Source organism: Geotrypetes seraphini, chromosome 2 (assembly GCF_902459505.1).
Source record: "Geotrypetes seraphini chromosome 2, aGeoSer1.1, whole genome shotgun sequence".
NCBI lineage: Eukaryota > Metazoa > Chordata > Amphibia > Gymnophiona > Dermophiidae > Geotrypetes > Geotrypetes seraphini.
In genome coordinates this window covers 339,214,881-339,233,474 of record NC_047085.1, presented here as the reverse complement: position 1 = coordinate 339,233,474, position 18,594 = coordinate 339,214,881, and the positions used below count along the sequence as shown (strand labels likewise).

The 18,594-nt window shown below is 42.5% G+C and overlaps 1 protein-coding gene across 1 annotated transcript in view; it reads right to left on the bottom strand.

Moving 5' to 3' along the window:
* The window catches only part of HECW1 (HECT, C2 and WW domain containing E3 ubiquitin protein ligase 1), a 318,284-nt gene that overhangs the window by 91,675 nt on the left and 208,015 nt on the right, over positions 1 to 18,594 (bottom strand). The window contains exons 16-17 of the mRNA XM_033932848.1: positions 15,415 to 15,511; positions 10,188 to 10,271 (exon numbers count right to left, since the gene is read on the bottom strand). Of these exons, the coding sequence (XP_033788739.1) occupies positions 10,188 to 10,271; positions 15,415 to 15,511 (181 nt within the window). The remainder of the gene's footprint in view (positions 1 to 10,187; positions 10,272 to 15,414; positions 15,512 to 18,594) is intronic.

The following is an 18,594-nucleotide window of genomic DNA, read 5'->3' as shown; positions in this document are numbered from 1 at the left end:
TTAAACGCCCAGATCACCACTATGTCTACACTAACAACATATAAGCAACCAAAAAAAGCCTAAGTCCCAAACGCCCAACACAAGAGCTTTTAAGCGAAGGAGAGGCCTATTCTGGTTGGCCCAGGCGCCTCAGGCCCCACCTGTGGGTGGGGCTTGAGGCACCTTGGCCAATCAGGCCCTAAGGCCTGCCATTCTGAGGATGATGGGCCTGCCGGATGGACGGACTTGGGATCCTTCTAGCCAGCAAACTTTCTTAAGGTACCAAGGGGGGGAAGTTGGGGGGTTGCCAGGTGGGAGAGTCCATGGGGTTCGGGGGGGCCGAGCAGGGGTTCGGTGGGCGATCGTAGGGGGGGTGCGACGAGGGCAGGAGGGCCTGGGATCCCTCCTGCCCATATTTTAGAGGATGTGGGGGTAGGGGGTTTCGCCAGGGCAGGAGGGCTTGGGCTCCCTCCTGCCCCGATGTTGTCAGGGGGAAGTCGCAGTTCGCCAGGGCAGGAGGGCTTGGGCTTCCCCTGCCCCAATCATTTGGGGAGGGGTGGGGAGTTGCCAGGCAGGATGGCCTGGGCTCCCTCTTGCCCGGGGGGGGGGGTGGATCGCGGCAGGAGAGATTGGCTATCTCTCCTGCCACGATAGCAATCCCATGTGCTGCGGTTGGCGGCACTTCGGGATCATTATCGCGGCAGGGGAGATGAGCCATCTCTCCTGCCGCGATGGTTGCAGTGGGGGGTGGGCAGGTTGCCGAGGCCGCAGAGCTCATCGCGGCAGTTGCGATAAGTTCTGCGGCTGCTTTTTCGGCAGTTATACCTGTTTTGACTTGGTCTAAGTCAAAATGTATAGGTGCCGACTAGGCAATCTGTCAAATGTTTTGGTTATACTTGCTGTATGACTATGTCTAGGTCGGCTCACCTCCCGCCCTTTCCTCTTCCCTAAAAGGCCTAAGCTGATTTTAGATACGTCTAAAACCAGCTTTTGTTATGGGTACTTGGACAATCAGGCTTTTTGATCATCCAAGTACCCATTTAGGCCACTTTGTAGATGTTTTTCTTTTATTATTATGAGCCCTCTAATATTCAAATAATGTTGTCAGAAACAAATGCCCAAATAATGTTAGTCAAAAAACTTATCTGAAACACAGAAGATTCTTGTCACAATTCGGAGCACAGGGGGTTCCTGTCATGGCTCGACAAAGCTCCATTTCGAAAAACTTCCTCAGGAGCTGAGATGCTGGAAGTAAGTCCCACAAAAAAGATCATATAAAGATGACAAGAGGAAAATAATACACTCCCACATCAAGCTCTTGCCCCGATCAAAAAATTAGACCTGCGACAGAGGTAAAACACAATGGCGGCTAGAGAATTTGAAGACGCCCTTGAGAGCCTGCGTTGGCAGTGCACTATACGTCACGACGTAATGTGACATCAAAACAATGCGTATGGATCCCGGGGTAAAAAACAAAATATAATATAATATAAAATATCAGAAAAGAAAAAAATGAGTAAAACAGCTGGTAAATGATAATAAACAAGAATAAATGAGTGGAAAGTAAAAATCATAGGAACAAACAAGGAAAACCACAAGATACTCATTCTGATCCAGATCAGCCAGTAAAACATGGCCAGAAAGACATGGCGATACTTGAGAGGGTCCAGAGGAGAGCAACTAGGATGATAAAAGGAATGGAGAACTTTTCATATGCCGAAAGGTTAGACAAACTGGGGCTCTTTACCCTGGAAAAGCGGAGACTGAGAGGAGACATGATACAGACATATAAAATCATGAAAGGCATAGAGAGGGTGGAGAGGGACAGATTCTTCAGACTAGCGGGGACAACAAAAACAAGAGGTCATTCAGAAAAACTGAGAGGGGACAGATTCAAAACGAATGCAAGGAGGGTGGTGGACACCTGGAACACACTTCCAAAGGAGGTAATAGAACAGAGTACAATACTGGGTTTCAAAAAGGAACTGGATGACTTCCTGGAAGCGAAGGGGATTGCAGGGTATAGATAGAAGGTTACTCTACAGGACAAAAGCGAAAAGCGTATGTGAGTTTTAGGGTAGGAGCACTATCAGGTCCTGGACCTGAGGGGCCACCGCGTGAGCGGACTGCCGGGCACGATGGACCTCCGGTTTGACCCGACAGAGGCAATTCTTATGTTCTTATTTGTCCATGTTTTCATTCAATCCCACTGGAGAATGGGATTTCAAATAGAAAATCCAAAAGTTTTTTCTAATCAACAAACGGGACATTTTGTCTCCCTCATAAAGGACAGGTATTCGTTCCAAAACATATCACCTAAGGTCAGCAAATTTGTGATGATGTTGTATATTATGGGAAATCATAGGAGTCGTATGTTTCTCAGTATTCAGACAGCTCTGATGTTTTGTCAATCTGGTTTTAATGGCTCTAGATGTACAGCCCACATAAATTAAACCATAAGGGCAGGTGATGGCGTAAACCACAAAGGTAGACCCACAAGAAGTTTCGGTATTCAATTTGTAAGACCTCCCTGTAGTAGGATGGACCTAATGAGTGCCAACACATGAGGTGTCACAATGAGAACAACGACCACAGGGAGAATGATACCCCCTTCTCAGTTGATGATCATGTTTACTGTAGGTCTAAAGTCAGAAGATACCAAATGTTCAGAAAAAGCAATGCAGGGGTTATCCTAAAATACTTGATGAACCTGGAGTGCGTGCCAGTGGGTTTGTATGCTCTGAGCAACTACAAAAGATCGGGTAGAATGTGAAAGTACACAAACATGGTTTGAAGAAAGTTCTTTAGTCCTTTTGGTTAACAAAAGATCTCTATTTGCATGCCAAGCTCTTAAATAGGCTTTATGTATAACCGACTGAGGATAACATTGAGTCAGAAATTTTTCTTTTAGCAATTTCGCCTCTCTTTTAAAATCTGCTTCAGTAGTACATATTCTTCTGGCCCGTAAAAACTGGCCAGTGGGTACAGCAGATTTTAAAAGTCTAGGATAACAGCTGGAAAAAGACATAAAATAGTTTCTTGCGGTAGGTTTGTGATGAACTCTGGTTTGTATCCTACCCCTCTCTAGAAACACCGTGGTGTCAAGAAATGTGATGGAACGTTGACTACTAGTTACAGTAAACGTAAGCAAGGAGTTATAGAATTAATTCAGACTACGAAGGCTGTTAGATGTTCTTGAGTGGAAGACCAAACAAAAAAGATATCATCAATGAAGCCCATCCAGCACTCGAGGTGCTTGAAGCGTTCATTAGAATAAAGATGATCTTCTTCAAAGTTTGACAAAAATAGGTTGGCAATGCTGGGGGCAGCTGTTGTCCCCATAGCTAACTCCTGGCATTGCTGATAAAAAGACGTATTGAACCAAATTTGTAAGGTGCATAAGAAAAGTAGTGATCACTCTAACAGGGGGCTGACGAGAGTGGAGAGTCTGTTCCACCACCTTAAGGGCCTCTTCTTGAGGGATGCTCATGTAGAGCGCAACCACATCAAGATGGACTTCCGCAGTAAAAATGTCTTCGTGAAGATCCTGGAGTTTACAAAAAAGTCAGTAGCATCTTTTATGAAAAACCTGGCCTTGCTCATGAAAGGTTGGAGAAATAATCCAAAAACTGGGATAGCAGTTCCAAAATGGTATTTTTTAAAGAAACAATGGGTCTCCCGGGAGGGGAGATTAGAGACTTATGAATTTGGGGTAAAGTATAAAAAACAGGAGTTCTGGGATGAGGTAGTTGGAGAAACCAACTGCTCTGGTGATTATGCCTTAAGAACAGGCTTGTTGAACCAATTGAAAGATAGTATCTTGAAGATCCTTCAAAGAGTCACTTGACAAGGGAATGTAGTTGTTAATATCGCACAATCAACTTAGGACCTCACCCTCATATTGAATCCTATTTTGGACCACAATGGAACCCCCTTTGTTGTCTTTCTGGTTTGTTCCTGTGATTTTTATTTTCCACTCATTTATTCTTGTTTATTTTTATTTACCAGCTGTTTTACTCATTTTTTTCTTTTCTGATAGTTTATATTATATTACATTTTGTTTTCCCCCAGAATCCATATGTATTCTGTTTTGACGTCATGTTACGTTGTGACATATAGTACGTTGTCAACACGGGATCTCTAGGGCGTCTTCAAATTCTCTAGTCGCCATTGTGTTTTACCTCTGTCACAGTTCTAATTTTTTGATCGGGGCAAGAGTTTGATGTGGGAGTGTATTATTTTCCTCTCGACATCTTTAAATGATATTTTTTGTGGGACTTACTTCCAGCGTCTCAGCTCCTGAGGAAGTTTTTCTTGAGCCATGACAGGAACCCCCTGTGCTCTGAATTGTGACAAGAATCTTCTGTGTTTCAGATAAGTTTTTTGACTAACATTATTTGAATATTATGTTTTTTTGTGGAAATTGATAATTATATGATAGTTTTTTGATTTTTGAATTATTTTTCACTTGGGGATGGGTATTTGAACTGTCTTTTTCCCTTCTTTCCCCTTTCAGTACTGATTGAAGTGTTTCCCTAGCAGTTTGCATGCATTTTTGCACAGGACTAGATGATGTACGGGACAGGACTTATTTAGGTTATTAACCTGGTGCTGGTCACCTATGAGTTTCCTGCCTGGGGCTGTAAAAGTACAGTGGTGCCTCACACAACGAACTTAATTCGTTCCAGGAGCAAGTTTGTTATGCGAAAAGTTCGTTATGTGAAACGCGTTTTCCCATAACAATACATGTTAAAAAAAATAATTAGTTCTGCAGCATAAAATATGCTAAGATGACATAAAAAAAGATAAATTTGTCAAAATGGTGAAAATGGTGGTCTTGCTGAGGCCAAACTCTTTGACGAGGTCACACTGTTTTACCCCACATTCACTCCTTCTAATTATTTCCCGTTTCATTTCAAGAGAAATCACCTTCCTGCTTTTTTTAGAAGCCATGATATATAAAAAATATTGAGTTTATCTTAAAAGGACGACTGTATACAGTGAGAGAGGGCAGTTAAGCGCAGTGACTAACGACTGCCTGCAGTGCCTGCGCGGAAGGATGCAATACATCGGCAGCTCGGGCGACTTCGTTGTGTGAAACGAAGTTCGTTGTGTGAAACGAAGTTCGTTGTGTGAAGTTCGTTGTGTGAAACGAAGTTCGTTGTGTGAATCAAGACATGAAGTTCGTTGTGTGCAGCGTTCGTTGTGCGAGGCGTTCGTTATGCGAGGCACCACTGTATTGTATATTTATTATTCAACTTTTTGGCCCATACTGATTTGTCCTTTTATTAAACAATCTTTTGATTGAGTGCCATGTCGGCCTTGAAAGGGGATTTGAAGTCTTTGCCAATTTTTTTGTTTTGTCACTAGTTCAAGATGTCACATAAAAGAAAAAAGCCCTTATATGGCAGCTTAAACCCCCTAGCAGTAGTACTCCAAAACTGCCACTAGGGGTCAGTGGCACCATTTTGAAGAAGGCTCTAGAACAGAGGTAGGCAACCTTTATACACAGAGGGCTGCATGAATATCAGTATCCCTAGCAAACTGGAAATGCACAGAGCTCCATAGACCTTCTAGAATTATAAAGTTCAATATGAAAAAAATTCAATAAAAACAACAGAGACAGACTGTTAGAGTGGCTATTTGAAAACATTTGTGAAATACAGTATTTAAAATAATCAAAACTCTGGTTGACATTTTCTGTGTCTCACAGGCTGCATTCGGCTTAAGGGCTACAGATTGACCATATTCTGCTCTAGATCATCAATATACCAACTGGGAAAACTAAACCTCTCTACACAGAATCCTATTGCTAACAGAATATCTGGGCTCAGTTGCACACTGTCAGATTACAGAATATTTGCCCACAAATTAAAAATAGAAATATAGTATAAACAAAAATTAAACTGAATCCCCCAAGAATCCTCTGTAAGCAGTACAACACCAGAGAAATAGGAGATGTAACTACCCCAGCACTGTGGAAAATATAAAGTTAGCAGATGTAAATTTTTGAAATTAACATATTCAAATCACTAGATGAAAAAAAAAATTCTACCTATTGTCTGGACATTTTATTTTTCTTATCATGTTGGTCTAAGGGCTCCTTTTACGAAGGTGCACTAACGGTTATAGCAGGGTTCCCCAAAGTCCCTCCTTGAGGGCCAAATCCAGTCGGGTTTTCAGGATTTCCCCAATGAATATGTATGAGATCTATGTGCATGCACTGCTTTCATTGCATATTCATTGGGGAAATCCTGAAAACCTGACTGGATTCGGCCCTCAAGGAGGGACTTTGGGGACCCCTGGGTTATAGCATACGCACCTGATTAGCGTGCATTATAGCACGTGCTAGCCGAAAAACTACTGCCTGCTCAAGAGAAGGCTGTAGTGGCTAGCGTGCGCAGCATTTTAGCGCGCGCTATTCCACTATTCCCTAATGCGCCTTCGTAAAAGGAGCCCTAAGACTCTGATTTATGCTTTTCTCCATCTTCTTTTAACTCTTCTTCTAAGATCTCCAGTCCATCTGATATTTCTTCTCTCCCTTTGAATCTTCCTCACTTTCTCTCCTACAACCATCTTGGACATTGATCTCTACCTCTTAGCTTGCCTCCATTTAGTTTTCTCTTTCTATCAATTAAGATTTCACTCCTCTTTATCATCCATTTCTTAATGTCTCCCTCTTTTTACTAGATCTGCATAGAGCTTCATTCTTTCCCTCATCCTAGCCACCTTTCCCCATCTGTCTCAATTCAATAACTAACTCCTTGCCCCATCCTCATGTCCATCATCTTTCTACCTCACTTTCCTACATCTAGTGTCTTTCTTCTCTTACTAGCTCTCCCTCTGACCCCTCCCTCTCCCTTCCAGGCCCAACATCCCCTATCTCTCTTACTCCTGTTTCCAGCACCTCTAATCCAGCAGCTCTCCTCTTTCTCAAACTCCCCAGCACTTGTGATCCAGCAGATCCCCTTCTCTCAACTCTCCCCAGCCCCTGTAATCCAACAGCTCCCCTCTCTCAACCTTCCTCAGTTCCTGCGATCCCGCTGCTCCCCCCTTTCTGAAACACCCCCACAATCAGAAGCTACCTTCTCTCTCAAACTTCTCCCCCTTTCATACCTTACAATCCAGCATTTTCATCTCTCTCAACAACCCCCCCGCCCAGGATCCACAAGCTTCCCTCTCTCTCACCTCCCCATCTGGCGGTGCCCCCTCTCTCAAGTCCCCCACCAGCCCTTGCAGTCTGGTAGCTCCCTCCAGTCTCCATCTACCTTTAAACAAGGGTTTCTCATCTGCATTGGTGGCAGACAACCCTAGTGATGCATCTAAGGCTGCCTGTGCTATACTCAGAGCTCTCCCTTTGCCGTGGTCAGCTCCTGTGGAAACAGGAAATTACATCAGAAGGGGTGGGACTTGACAAAGGGATAGCTTTGGGTACAGCACAGTGAGCCTTAAATGCATCACGCAGGCTGTCTGCAGCTGCTACAGATGAGAAGCCCTTAAAGGTAGAGGGAGGGTGGAGGGTGCTGCTGGATTACGGGGCCTGATAGGGCTTGAGAGAGGGGGAACAGCTGGATCATAGAGAGGGGGGGATGGGGAAGGAAGATGGGTAACTGAAGGGAGTACAGAGTGGAGGGGAGCAGAGGACAAGATGAGCCAGGCCTTCAGCACTTTGAATCTTGGCGCCTTGAGCCAATGTTCACCTAGTCCACGGATCTCAAAGTCCCTCCTTGAGGGCCGCAATCCAATCGGGTTTTCAGGATTTCCCCAATGAATATGCATTGAAAGCAGTGCATGCACATATATCTCATGCATATTCATTGGGGAAATCCTGAAAACCCGATTGGATTGCGGCCCTCAAGGAGGGACTTTGAGATTCCTGATCTAGTCTATAGGGAGAGCCAGCTCTGTTCACATACATTTCTGCATGTGGGTACTATACATTAGTAATTTTCAAAACAAAAGTACACACCTACTTTTATTTTCCAAATCAACTGAAGGAATATCTATATTTAGTCTTTAGAATATACAAATCTATCAGCTCATTACACAAGTGTGTGCATCTTATAAATTCTACGCATAACTTATAATTGCTCCCCAATCAAGTTAAATTATTTTATGTCATAGGTAATGGAATGAGGTGGATCATAGGGGTCATGGCCCCATGAACATTTTGTCCAACATAGCATCAGCAACTAGAGAGCTTGAAGGGAGAGGCTACAGTTAGATGCATTTGGCCCCTCAAACCAAAAATGTGTACCGCCGCCCCTGGGGTAAGTATGGGCTGCATGTAGGTAAATTTTTTCCAAATATAAGGAGGGCAAGTTCATAAAATCCTATTTCTGCATGTGAAACCTTTCCTTAAGCACAGAACTTCTTTTGAAAATCACCCTCTTTATCAAACTAGTGTCACATCTCAAACAGTTGCTGTGATAATGTCACTTCTAGTTTTTTTTGTCAGTCCTGGATGTTGGTCTCTAGTAGAGGTGGCAGGGTGAAAAACAGTGACAGAATTAACCCTCTCCTTTACAAAGCCGCACTAGTGTTTTTAGTGCCGGCCGCAGCAGTAACAGCTTGGATGCTCATAGGAATTCTATGAGTGTCGGAGTTATTACCTCGGTGGCCGGCACTAAAAACGCTAGCGCGGTTTTGTAAAGAAGGGGGTAAAAAATGCAAAAATGCACAGAGTAAACAAAGAGGATCCTTTATTGCAAGAGGATGAAATCAAATATAGATCATTCCATGCAAAGCAAAAAAAAAAAAACAACAATCCCAAAATGACTACCTTTTCTCTGAACACAAGAGAGGCAAAAGTTCTGTTATGCAAATACAACAAAACAAACAACAGACCAACAAGAAGAGAATTTTAATTCACAAAATCTCATGTCTAATGTGGCCACATTTCGCCAGGAGGCTGCAGCAAAGGCAAAACTAGAGAAGTAAAATCAGAAAGCACTCCTCTCTCTAGTACAGGGGTAGGCAATTCCGTTCCTCGAGAGCCGGAGCCAGATTTTCAGGATATCCACAATGAATATGTATGAGATGGATTTGCATGCACTGCCTCCTTGAGATGCAAATCTATCTCATGCATATTTGTCGAATGCTTTCTGGAAGTCTAAGTATATTATGTCCACCGGTTCTCCACTATCAATTTGTTCGTTTACGGTCTCAAAAAATTGAAGTAAATTCATCAAACATGATTTCCCCTTCCTGAAGCCATGTTGACTGGCTTTCATCAGGTCGTGTGTATCCAAGTGCCGGACTATGCTATCTTTAATCAGTGCTTCAACCATCTTTCCAGGGACAGACGTAAGGCTCACAGGTCTGTAGTTGCCCGGTTCTCCTCTCGATCCTTTTTTGAAAATTGGCGTGAAATTCCCACATATATACCCTCTCGTTCTTTGAGATCACAAAACAGATTTCTTGGTTGTTTCCACAATTCGTTCTGTGGCTAAAGTCGTAAATCAATCATGTGTGTTCCAAGTAGCTGGACCTTTACTATGAAACTCGGTTTCAGATTCCATCCGTTTGATTTCTGATTTCCTGGCATTTTGAAAAAGTCTGAAAGCCTATTTTTTTTCAACTTGCCTTTTCAAATTTGGCCAATTTGTAATCTTGTAATTGCTTGGCTTTAATTATTTTTAAGATCTAGGTTTAAGGCTCTTTGCTGTATGTTGTTATTTTAGAATGATCTGCCATGTTTTGTTTTAATTAAGTACGTATTGTTGTTATCCGCCTAGATGTCTGATATGCTATAAGTGTTTTAAATAAATAAATAAATAAATATATATATGGAGAGACATGCTTTTTGATTTTACTTCTCCAGGTTTGCCTTTGACACAATCTCCTGGTAAAACATAGCCATGTCAGGCATATGAGATTGAACTAAAATCCTTGCTTGAGGTTGTTTTCTTTGATTTATACTGTATCTATAGATATAGGCATTGCTAGTTAATGAAGATGTGTATTTGTGGGAAATTTGGCAACCCTACCTCTACAGTATATGACTAATCCCCAAAATCATCATCAGTCAACACAAGCATTGTCAGAAAGAAACCGTACTAACTGAATGCAATATAAGAAAATGTGTAACATACAATAACAGTAAAGTCACCAATTCCAGCAGTGCAATACAGTATAACTCCTGGCATGCACTGAAAATGTGTTACATCCTGGTTTTAGTCATAAAAGCATCACAAATAGATAAATACCTCAATAGTATTACCAAATCTGCATCACAAGAAAGCTTTTCAAGCCCGTAAGTGCCTTCTGTTCTAATATAATGAATCTTCTCCCTGCAAAAAAAGAGCACCAAAAGATTTGAATACAAATGCTCCCAGGGTTCCTGGTTCACATGCCAGTATACACACTATACTCGAATCCCTTAGTGAGAATAATATTCACAATAATAAAGACCCCTAACTTCCCACTAGGTATGAAAGAGTGCAACGAATATCATTAACTAACTGGAAGGGCCTCAGTAATCGAGCCTACGCAAGTCATAGACTCTGACCGTACATGTCTGCGTACGTTTTCCGGCTCCTTAGCTCTAATCATCGGCAACCTTCCAGTCCCTTACCTTAACTACAAAGATTTTAAATTTATTCCAAATAAATTCCTAAAAAAATTTTTTAATCTTTTAATTAGAAATAACTTATTCTAAAATGTCAACTTTCTAAAAATCTAGGTTCTGTGGGTCGATGCACTATTTCTTTATATGAGACTTAGTTTAAACATCCAATGTCCATTGAGATTACTTAGCTTTCAAGTACTATATCCCCAGCAAACTGCTTCAGACCATGCCAACGTGGCCAGCGTTTCGTGGAAACTTATTTAAATCCACTGCATCAGGGCCAGTAAGTCAAGCATGCTACTAAAATATATTGACTCGGATCTAGTCACATGCCAGTATGTCATAAATTGTAATATGAAATTCAGGTTTTGCAATCTGCTTTGATTTCTCATCCCACTGCTGCGGTACCCCTAGCTGGTCTGGTTTTCAGGATAACCACAACAGATATACTGTACTTGCCTGCATGTAAATCTATCTCATGCATATCTGTTACAGATATCCTGAAAAACAGGCTAAAGGCACCATAGATGGGCTGAGAAACACTGATGTTGAAAGAGATGAGGTTGAATAAATAAGTTTAATCCCTCAGTTTATTACAGAATATATATCAGTTCTAAACTGCTTTATGTTAAGATTTTAAAAGCTTTTCCAAGGTCTATGATTAGAAAATGACAAGGGGACAAATTTTCTCTGTCCCCGCAGGAACTCAATTTCCACGTCCCATTGCTGCAAGTTTTGTCCCTGTCCCTGCTCCATTCCTGTAAGCTCTGCCTTAACCACACAAGCCTCAAACACTTATGATTTTAAAGTGTTTGAGGTTTGTGCAGATGAGGACAGAGCTTGCAGGAATGGCGCAGGGACAGAACTTACCGGGATGGGACAGGAAAATGAGTTCCTGCGGGGATGGGGAAAAATTTGTCCCTATGTCATTCTCTATTTATGATTACTTCCAGCTGGCAAGGATGTCCAACATGGGCTGAAAACTCTTGAGCGAAATGGTGAAGAGTTTTCTGCACTATTGGGCATTTATTTTGAATAAAACCCTCTTGGATTTCATTTTATAAATATGAAGAGGCCAATAGATAAAACATTAATTTGGTTAAAATTGGCTTTTAAAGGTAGCAAAGGACACATGAGGACAATATATTATTGTGACATTGGGATCTGGTTGGTTTCACAATGGATTTTTGTTGGAGTGTATGCACCAAATAGAAACCAGGGATCCCTTTGATGATTTGAGAGAAAAGTTACATAGAGCTAAGGAAGTGTCTATGGTGGCACAGTATGGAGGGACTTCAATCTGGCTCTTAACCCGAGTTCCGGGAAAGAAGAAGATGGTTTGTGTAGGCATTGAGATCCCTAAAACAAATGATAGTCACGCATACTTGGGTGGAAATAGGGAAGCACACACAAGGGAATTGAAGGGACTGCCAGAAGAACTAAGAAACTGATTCTGGAAGAGATCAAACCAGCTAAGTCACTCGAAGTCCAAATGATAAAGTTACAACTGTCTTATTTTAGGACACCATCAGTAGAGAGAGATCACTGGAGAAGGACATCATGTTTGGGAAGATCGAAGGAACCAAGCGAAGAGGGCGACCTGCAAACAGCTGGCTGGACACATTAAAAACAACCATGGGTATAACGCTGGAGGACCTTTCCGGACTAGCACAAAACTGATTTCTTTTTAGATCCGCAATTCATCAACTCACTAGGACTCGAATACGAATCGATGGCACCTAACAGCAACAACACTTCTACTGTGTATGGCTCTCATTTCAGAACTGACTTATTACTGATACAGTCTTCACTAGAGGAGGGAATAGATGAGGTAGGGGTATCAAGATGATCAGTTGATCTGTAGGGAAGGCTGAAAGTAGGGACAGCAGATACCCTGCTTAATTTCTGGAGACTCAGGAGAAGATTCTCAAATGTTTGCAGTAAAATCCAACAGGTCGCTGTCGCGGCCGGTATTGTAATGATTTCAAAAAGGCGAATCATTCTTTACAAAACATTCATGCAAATGAGGTTCGTGGAGAGTTGTAGAGGGTCGCTAATTTTGCATGTGCCCATTACTAGTGATAGAGATTGGGATATACACAGAATACATCCTCAAATTTTTTAAAAAACCGACCCAAATCGAGAATCAGCAGGAGGGATGCTCACACCCTCCCAGTACCTCTGTCAAGCAACCCCGCCTGCAGTGGGAGAGATGCCCACTCCCTTCCGCCGCCGCCATAAAGCAACCTCCCTATACCCCCCTCAGCAGAAGGATGATGCCCACTCCCTTCTGCCACCACCGTCGTACCCCCGATGAACCCCCGGCCTCCACTCCCCCTATCATGTTCACCAAGGCCAGTCGGAGGGATTCCTACTCCATCCGGACTGCAGGCCTGCCTCTTCCAAAATAGCAGGCCGCGACATGGCAAATGAGGTTTAACATGGCTAAGTCTAAGGTGATGCATGTCAGTAACAAAAATCTTATACATGAATACAGGATGTCCGGTGAAGTACTCGGAGAGACCCCCCAGGAAAGAGACTTGGGAGTACTGGTAGACAAGTCAATGAAGCCGTCCGCACAATGTGCGGTGGCGGCGAAAAGGGCAAATAGAATGCTAGGAATGATTAAGAAGGGGATCATGAACAGATTGGAGAAGGTTATCATGCCGCAGTACTGAGCCATGGTATGCCCCCCACCTAGAATACAGCGTCCAGCACTGGTTGCCGTACATGAAAAAGAACATAATACTACTCGAAAGGGTCCAGAGAAGAGTGACTAAAATGGTTAAGGGGCTGGAGGAATTGTCGTACAGTGAGAGATTAGAGAAACTGGGCATCTTCTCCATTGAAAAGAAGAGACTGAGAGGGTACATGATCAAAACATGCAAGATAAGGAAGGGACTAGACTTAGTAGATAAAAACAGGATGTTCACCCTCTCCAAGGTAGAGAGAATGAGAGGGCACTCTCTAAAGTTAAAAGGGGATAGATTCCGTACAAACGCATGGAAGTTCTTCCTCACCCAAAGAGTGGTTGAACTCTGGAATGTTCTTCCAGAGGCTGTTTTAGGGGAAAACACCCTCCAGGGATTCAAGTCAAAGTTAGACAAGTTCCTGCTGAACCAGAACGTATGCAGGTAAAGCTAAACTCAGTTAGGGCACTGGTCTTTGACCTAAGGGCCGCCGCGTGAGCAGACTGCTGGGCACGATGAACCACTGGTCTGACCCAGCAGCAGCAATTCTTATGTTCTTAAGGCTATAAAATAAATTGGGTTTTTAAAAAAAATGTATTTATAAATTTTGAACATTTATAACACAAGAATCCTCTTGTTACAGAAATTCAGAGGAATAGATAAACAAGGAATCATAAAATGTACATATTGCATATTATAAAAAAGGCAAATATAAAGAATAGTAATAAACTTAATGGAAACGTAAAAAATTTTAAATTATGCAATATTCCCCAGTAATTGGTTATATACTCTCTTCATTAGACCACTAAACGGCTCCAAAAAAACAAGATAATAGTAAAGATAAGGAGATCTCATAACCATGTAAGCAACTTATTAGGTAAAAGGCATAACATGATTTATCCCGACATAATCTTATATAGCAGTTCTTATTTATTTAGTTTGATTTAATCGTTTTTTGAGAATCCAGAAAACTACGAAGCTGTTCCGGTACAAAATATTCATATTTGTTCCCTGCATATTTTATCACACATTTATAGGGATAACTTAACAAGAAAGTCGCTCCCATTTTTGTTATTTCTTCCCTCATGCTTAAGAATAATTTCCTCCTCTCTTGAGTAGATTTAGTGACATCAGGGAGTTTTTTTTTTTAAAGTTAAAAGGAAATGTCCTCAAGAGAAAAATCTCTGTGAGGAGAGAGGGGAGAGCTCGTGACCTAACAGCACTTTGGTGGGATCTCGGTATAACGATGGGGCTGGAATGTCCTCCAGGCTGTAGTGCTGCAGGGGAGGCGGCATTGGGTTGAACTGATTTTTAAAAACAGATTTTAAAACGGTACCGTCTTTTTTTGCTCTATAAGACCCTGTCCCGGCCTACCACTAGACCACCAGAGGGGATACAGGACAGGGCAGTGGGAATTTTTTTTCTTGGGTTTTCCTCTTCTACAGGTAGGTACGTCTTATGGTTAGGTGCGTCTTATACAGCGGAAAATATGGTAAATGCCACAAATTATGTAGTACCTAATATCTCAGATGAACTTTTAAGATGAGCGGTGTTCAGAGCAAACCTAAGATATAGGCAAGCCACTCCAGATTTTCTGGCTCCAGTTTCAAGCATTCTAGGATTTTTTCAGGATGAAAACCTTTGTAACAACATTTTGGACACCAGAATTTGCTCATCTGGTCCTTATAACCTTATAATCTGTTGTTCAGTCAAGAGTGATAAGAAAAAAATATCCCAAATCTCAAAAATTAGACATGAAATCACACAGAGGAAAGAAACGTGCTGCAGTTCAAAATCATTTCACATATTTCTCTAGGACACAATGCTGTTTGACAATCAGTAAAATTAGATTTGTTGCCTCAGGGCTTGGTTTTAAAGAGTTTTGCATTAGGTACAGAATGAAATAAATCATTTTTAACAAAAGAGACAAAGAGAAATTAAACTATAGCTAGCTACAGAATTCCCTTCACTATGACTTATTCACTTCCTCTGATGGAAGATGTCAGTCAGCTGCCTGAGATTTTCGGTTGAATAACTGCATTCAGTCCATTAGAGTCATTTTTCACTTTACAGGAAGCAAATTTTTCTCCTGCATTCCAAGTTTAGGAGAGACTATGTGTGTTTGGGAGGCATTAAATCATACTTGGACAATGATGACTGGACATTTAGTGGTACCTGAGTGCATGATTTCGGGCCAAGCTTGACTGACGCTCTTGTAGCATCTCAAAAATATTTGGCTGGCGTAGGAAGGCGACGATCTTATCATTGTACGCTGCAATAGGCAAATAACACAGGAGCTATTCTTAAGTTCTTATGTTCTTATGATTCTTAAAAGGAGCTACAAGAAACATTTCCAACAGTGAAGCTGCTGGGATAAACACAATGAAAATCATAGGAGGCAACTTTTCAAAATGAACATAACTTTTCAAGAACACAGTGGGTCAGGTGGTCTTTAAATGAAAAGTACAGTAGGTGGTGCACCCGCAGGGAGGACTTGTGGGTAAAAGAAATATTAGGGGTAGTACTGCAAGTCCCACCAGTCTCTCTTCCTCCCCAATTCCAACTCATCACCATAGTTTACCATCTTACCCCCAGTCCATCTACACCACACTCACACTATGCCGTCCAATCTACCCTGGCCCTTCTATTCAACCTATATTCTCCCCCTCAGCCAGTCCTCAATAGTTTCTCTTCCCTACCTAACCTATGCATTCCATATTCTTTCTTTTCTCTTAGATCATCCCCATTTCTTTCTCAGTTCCTCCCAGCCTTAATGTTTTCTTCTTCCTTTCATTTTCTATTTTTCTCTCACTTATTTCTCCAGTGCAATTTGATTGGGGTAGGATGCTTAATATTCCCCCTGTACCTACTCCACACCCACATTCTATACTTCCTACTGTCCTGACTTGCCTTGCCTCTACAATTTCCTCCCCCCATTATGTTCCCTCTCAATCTGCCTTTGTCAGCACCCCTTCCCCTGCAGGCTAGGCTCATAAGCAGATTCACTGCACATTTCAAAATTTTTATCTCCACCTTTCCTGGCAAGGGGCCCTTTTCCAGAGCCCCAGACAACATTCATATATAGAACTTACAGACTGAAATATGATAGAAGTTACACATTCACAAAGGCACTATGAGTTGCTCCTACATGCACAAACCTTGGAAACTCATCAATCAGTTATTCCACAGCCTCTAGGGCCACATTTGCATGTTGCGCTTCCTGGCCTCAGAATGAAAATCCCAAAGATCCATTGCAGAGCAGGAAATCAGTGAACTGAGAGGCATGCATTCATTTGAACCCATTATGTGCTAACCTACCTCCTAAAACTATAGCTGTCACAGAGTAAGTGGTTGACTTGGGGAACTGAGTTAGCACTGACTCTAGTGCCTTCTGCAAAAATTGAAATTAGCACTTTAATTGGTGGTAATAGTTTTGGCACAATGCCCCCTCCTTTATTAGTGGTGACTATAACACAACATCCCATTTACTCAGTGGCATACCAAAGGGATGCGGTATGCCCCAGGTGCAGACCATAAGGGGGTGCTCCCAGGATCAGCATCATGGTCCTGGAACTTCCCCTTCCAGCAGCGGCACACTGAGTCTTTACAACTCACTGCTTTCTCGGTGTGGGCCTTCCTTTCTGCTGGGTCCTGCCTTCATGGAAGCAGGAAGTTGGCGGGACCCAGCAGAGAATAAAGCCTGACGCCAATAGAGCAGCGAGTTGTGAAGGCTGCCAACAATGAAAGAAATAAAGGTACCCATTGTGTGTGTGTATATGTGTGTGTGTGTGTGTGTGTGTGTGGGGGGGGGTTAGAGAAATGCTGTGCTGTGTACCCAATTGAAAAGAGAGAGGGGAAAGGAAGAAAGCCATCCAATTGGGGGTAAAGGAGAAGGACTGGAAGGGAGAGGAGAGGAGAAAGTGATGCCAGATCATGGGGAAGGGAGGGAGGGAAAGGAAAGAGAAGAAATGCCATGGCATTGAGGGGGTGAATGAGAGAGAGATGAAATGGGAGGAGAGAGATGCCAGGGCATGGGGGGAGGGAAGGGAAGGAGACAGAAATACCAGACCATTTGAGAAGAGAAAAGGAGCGAAAGGAAGGAGAGGAAATGTCAGAGCATGGAGGGAAGGGAGAGATAGAAGGGAAGGAGAGGAGAGAGATGCCAGTGATGGGGGAGGAATGTAAACTGAGTTTCCAGACCATTGGGAAGGGAGGGAAAGGAAGGAAAAGAGATGCCAAAGCATAGAGGGAGTGGGAGAGATGGAAGAAGAAGAGAGGAGAGGGATCCCCGGGCATGGAGGAAAGGGAATCAGATGCCAGACCATGGGATGAGTTAAGAGTAGGAAGAAGGGAAGGAAAGGAGAAGAGAGAGATGTCAGAGCATGGGAGAGGGAGTAGAGGCAGAAAGAGAAAAATGGAAGGGACAGAGAAAGAGGGCAGACGCTGGATGGAATGGAGAGTGAAGAGAAGATGAGGAAACCAGAAACCAGAAAAGACAAAAAGTAGAAAAAATATTTTTTTGTTGTTGTTGCTTTAGTTTAGAATAAAGCAGTAGAATAAAGTATTGTAGCTGTATTGATAAACATTTATAAACAGAAAATGGAAATAAGGTAATATTTTTATTGGACTAATTTTATTACATTTTTTATTAACTTTTGGAGACCAAAATCCCTTTTCTCAGGCAGTGGCGTGCCAAGGTGGGGGGAGGGGTCTGCTTTGAGTGCAGCTCCTAGGGGTGTGCTCCTTCGATCCCTTAAGTTCTCCAATGCTTTAGCCATCAGCACCAGCCTGTAGACTGGGCCGCCAGCAGTGTCAGTTAGTTGAAGACACTGTAATTGGTGGCCTGGAAGCTATCCCTCTGGAACGTCCTGCCTCTGCGGGGAAAGAAAGCTGAAGCAAAGAGAGAAAGCTTCCGGGGGCCCCTGAAAGCAGCATCTTCTACTTACTGATGCTGCTGGCGGCCTGAAGTCTGCAGGCAAGCAGGACTCAAACAAGAAAAGGAAAAGGTGGGGAATGGTCATGAAACCTGATAATTTTTTTCTCAAGATTGGGGCTGGCAATTGAGTAAAGCTTATGGAAGGGAAAGCAATACTAGCTGCTTGTTTCTTTTCTGACCATACGTTTCATTTCATGGTTATTACTAGAAATATATATTTTTTTTATAGGGGGGGAGTTAAAAATGATTGGCCCTGGGTGACACATATCCTAGGTGCGCCACTGCTCTTACTCTCTCCTTCTACTAAATATCCCCTTCGTTCTCCTCCTCTGCCCACTATCATTATCACCCCTCCCCTCTTTTCCTGGCCCACATGATGTGGCAACCAGTTTCAGAGATTAATTATTGAATGAGTGAAA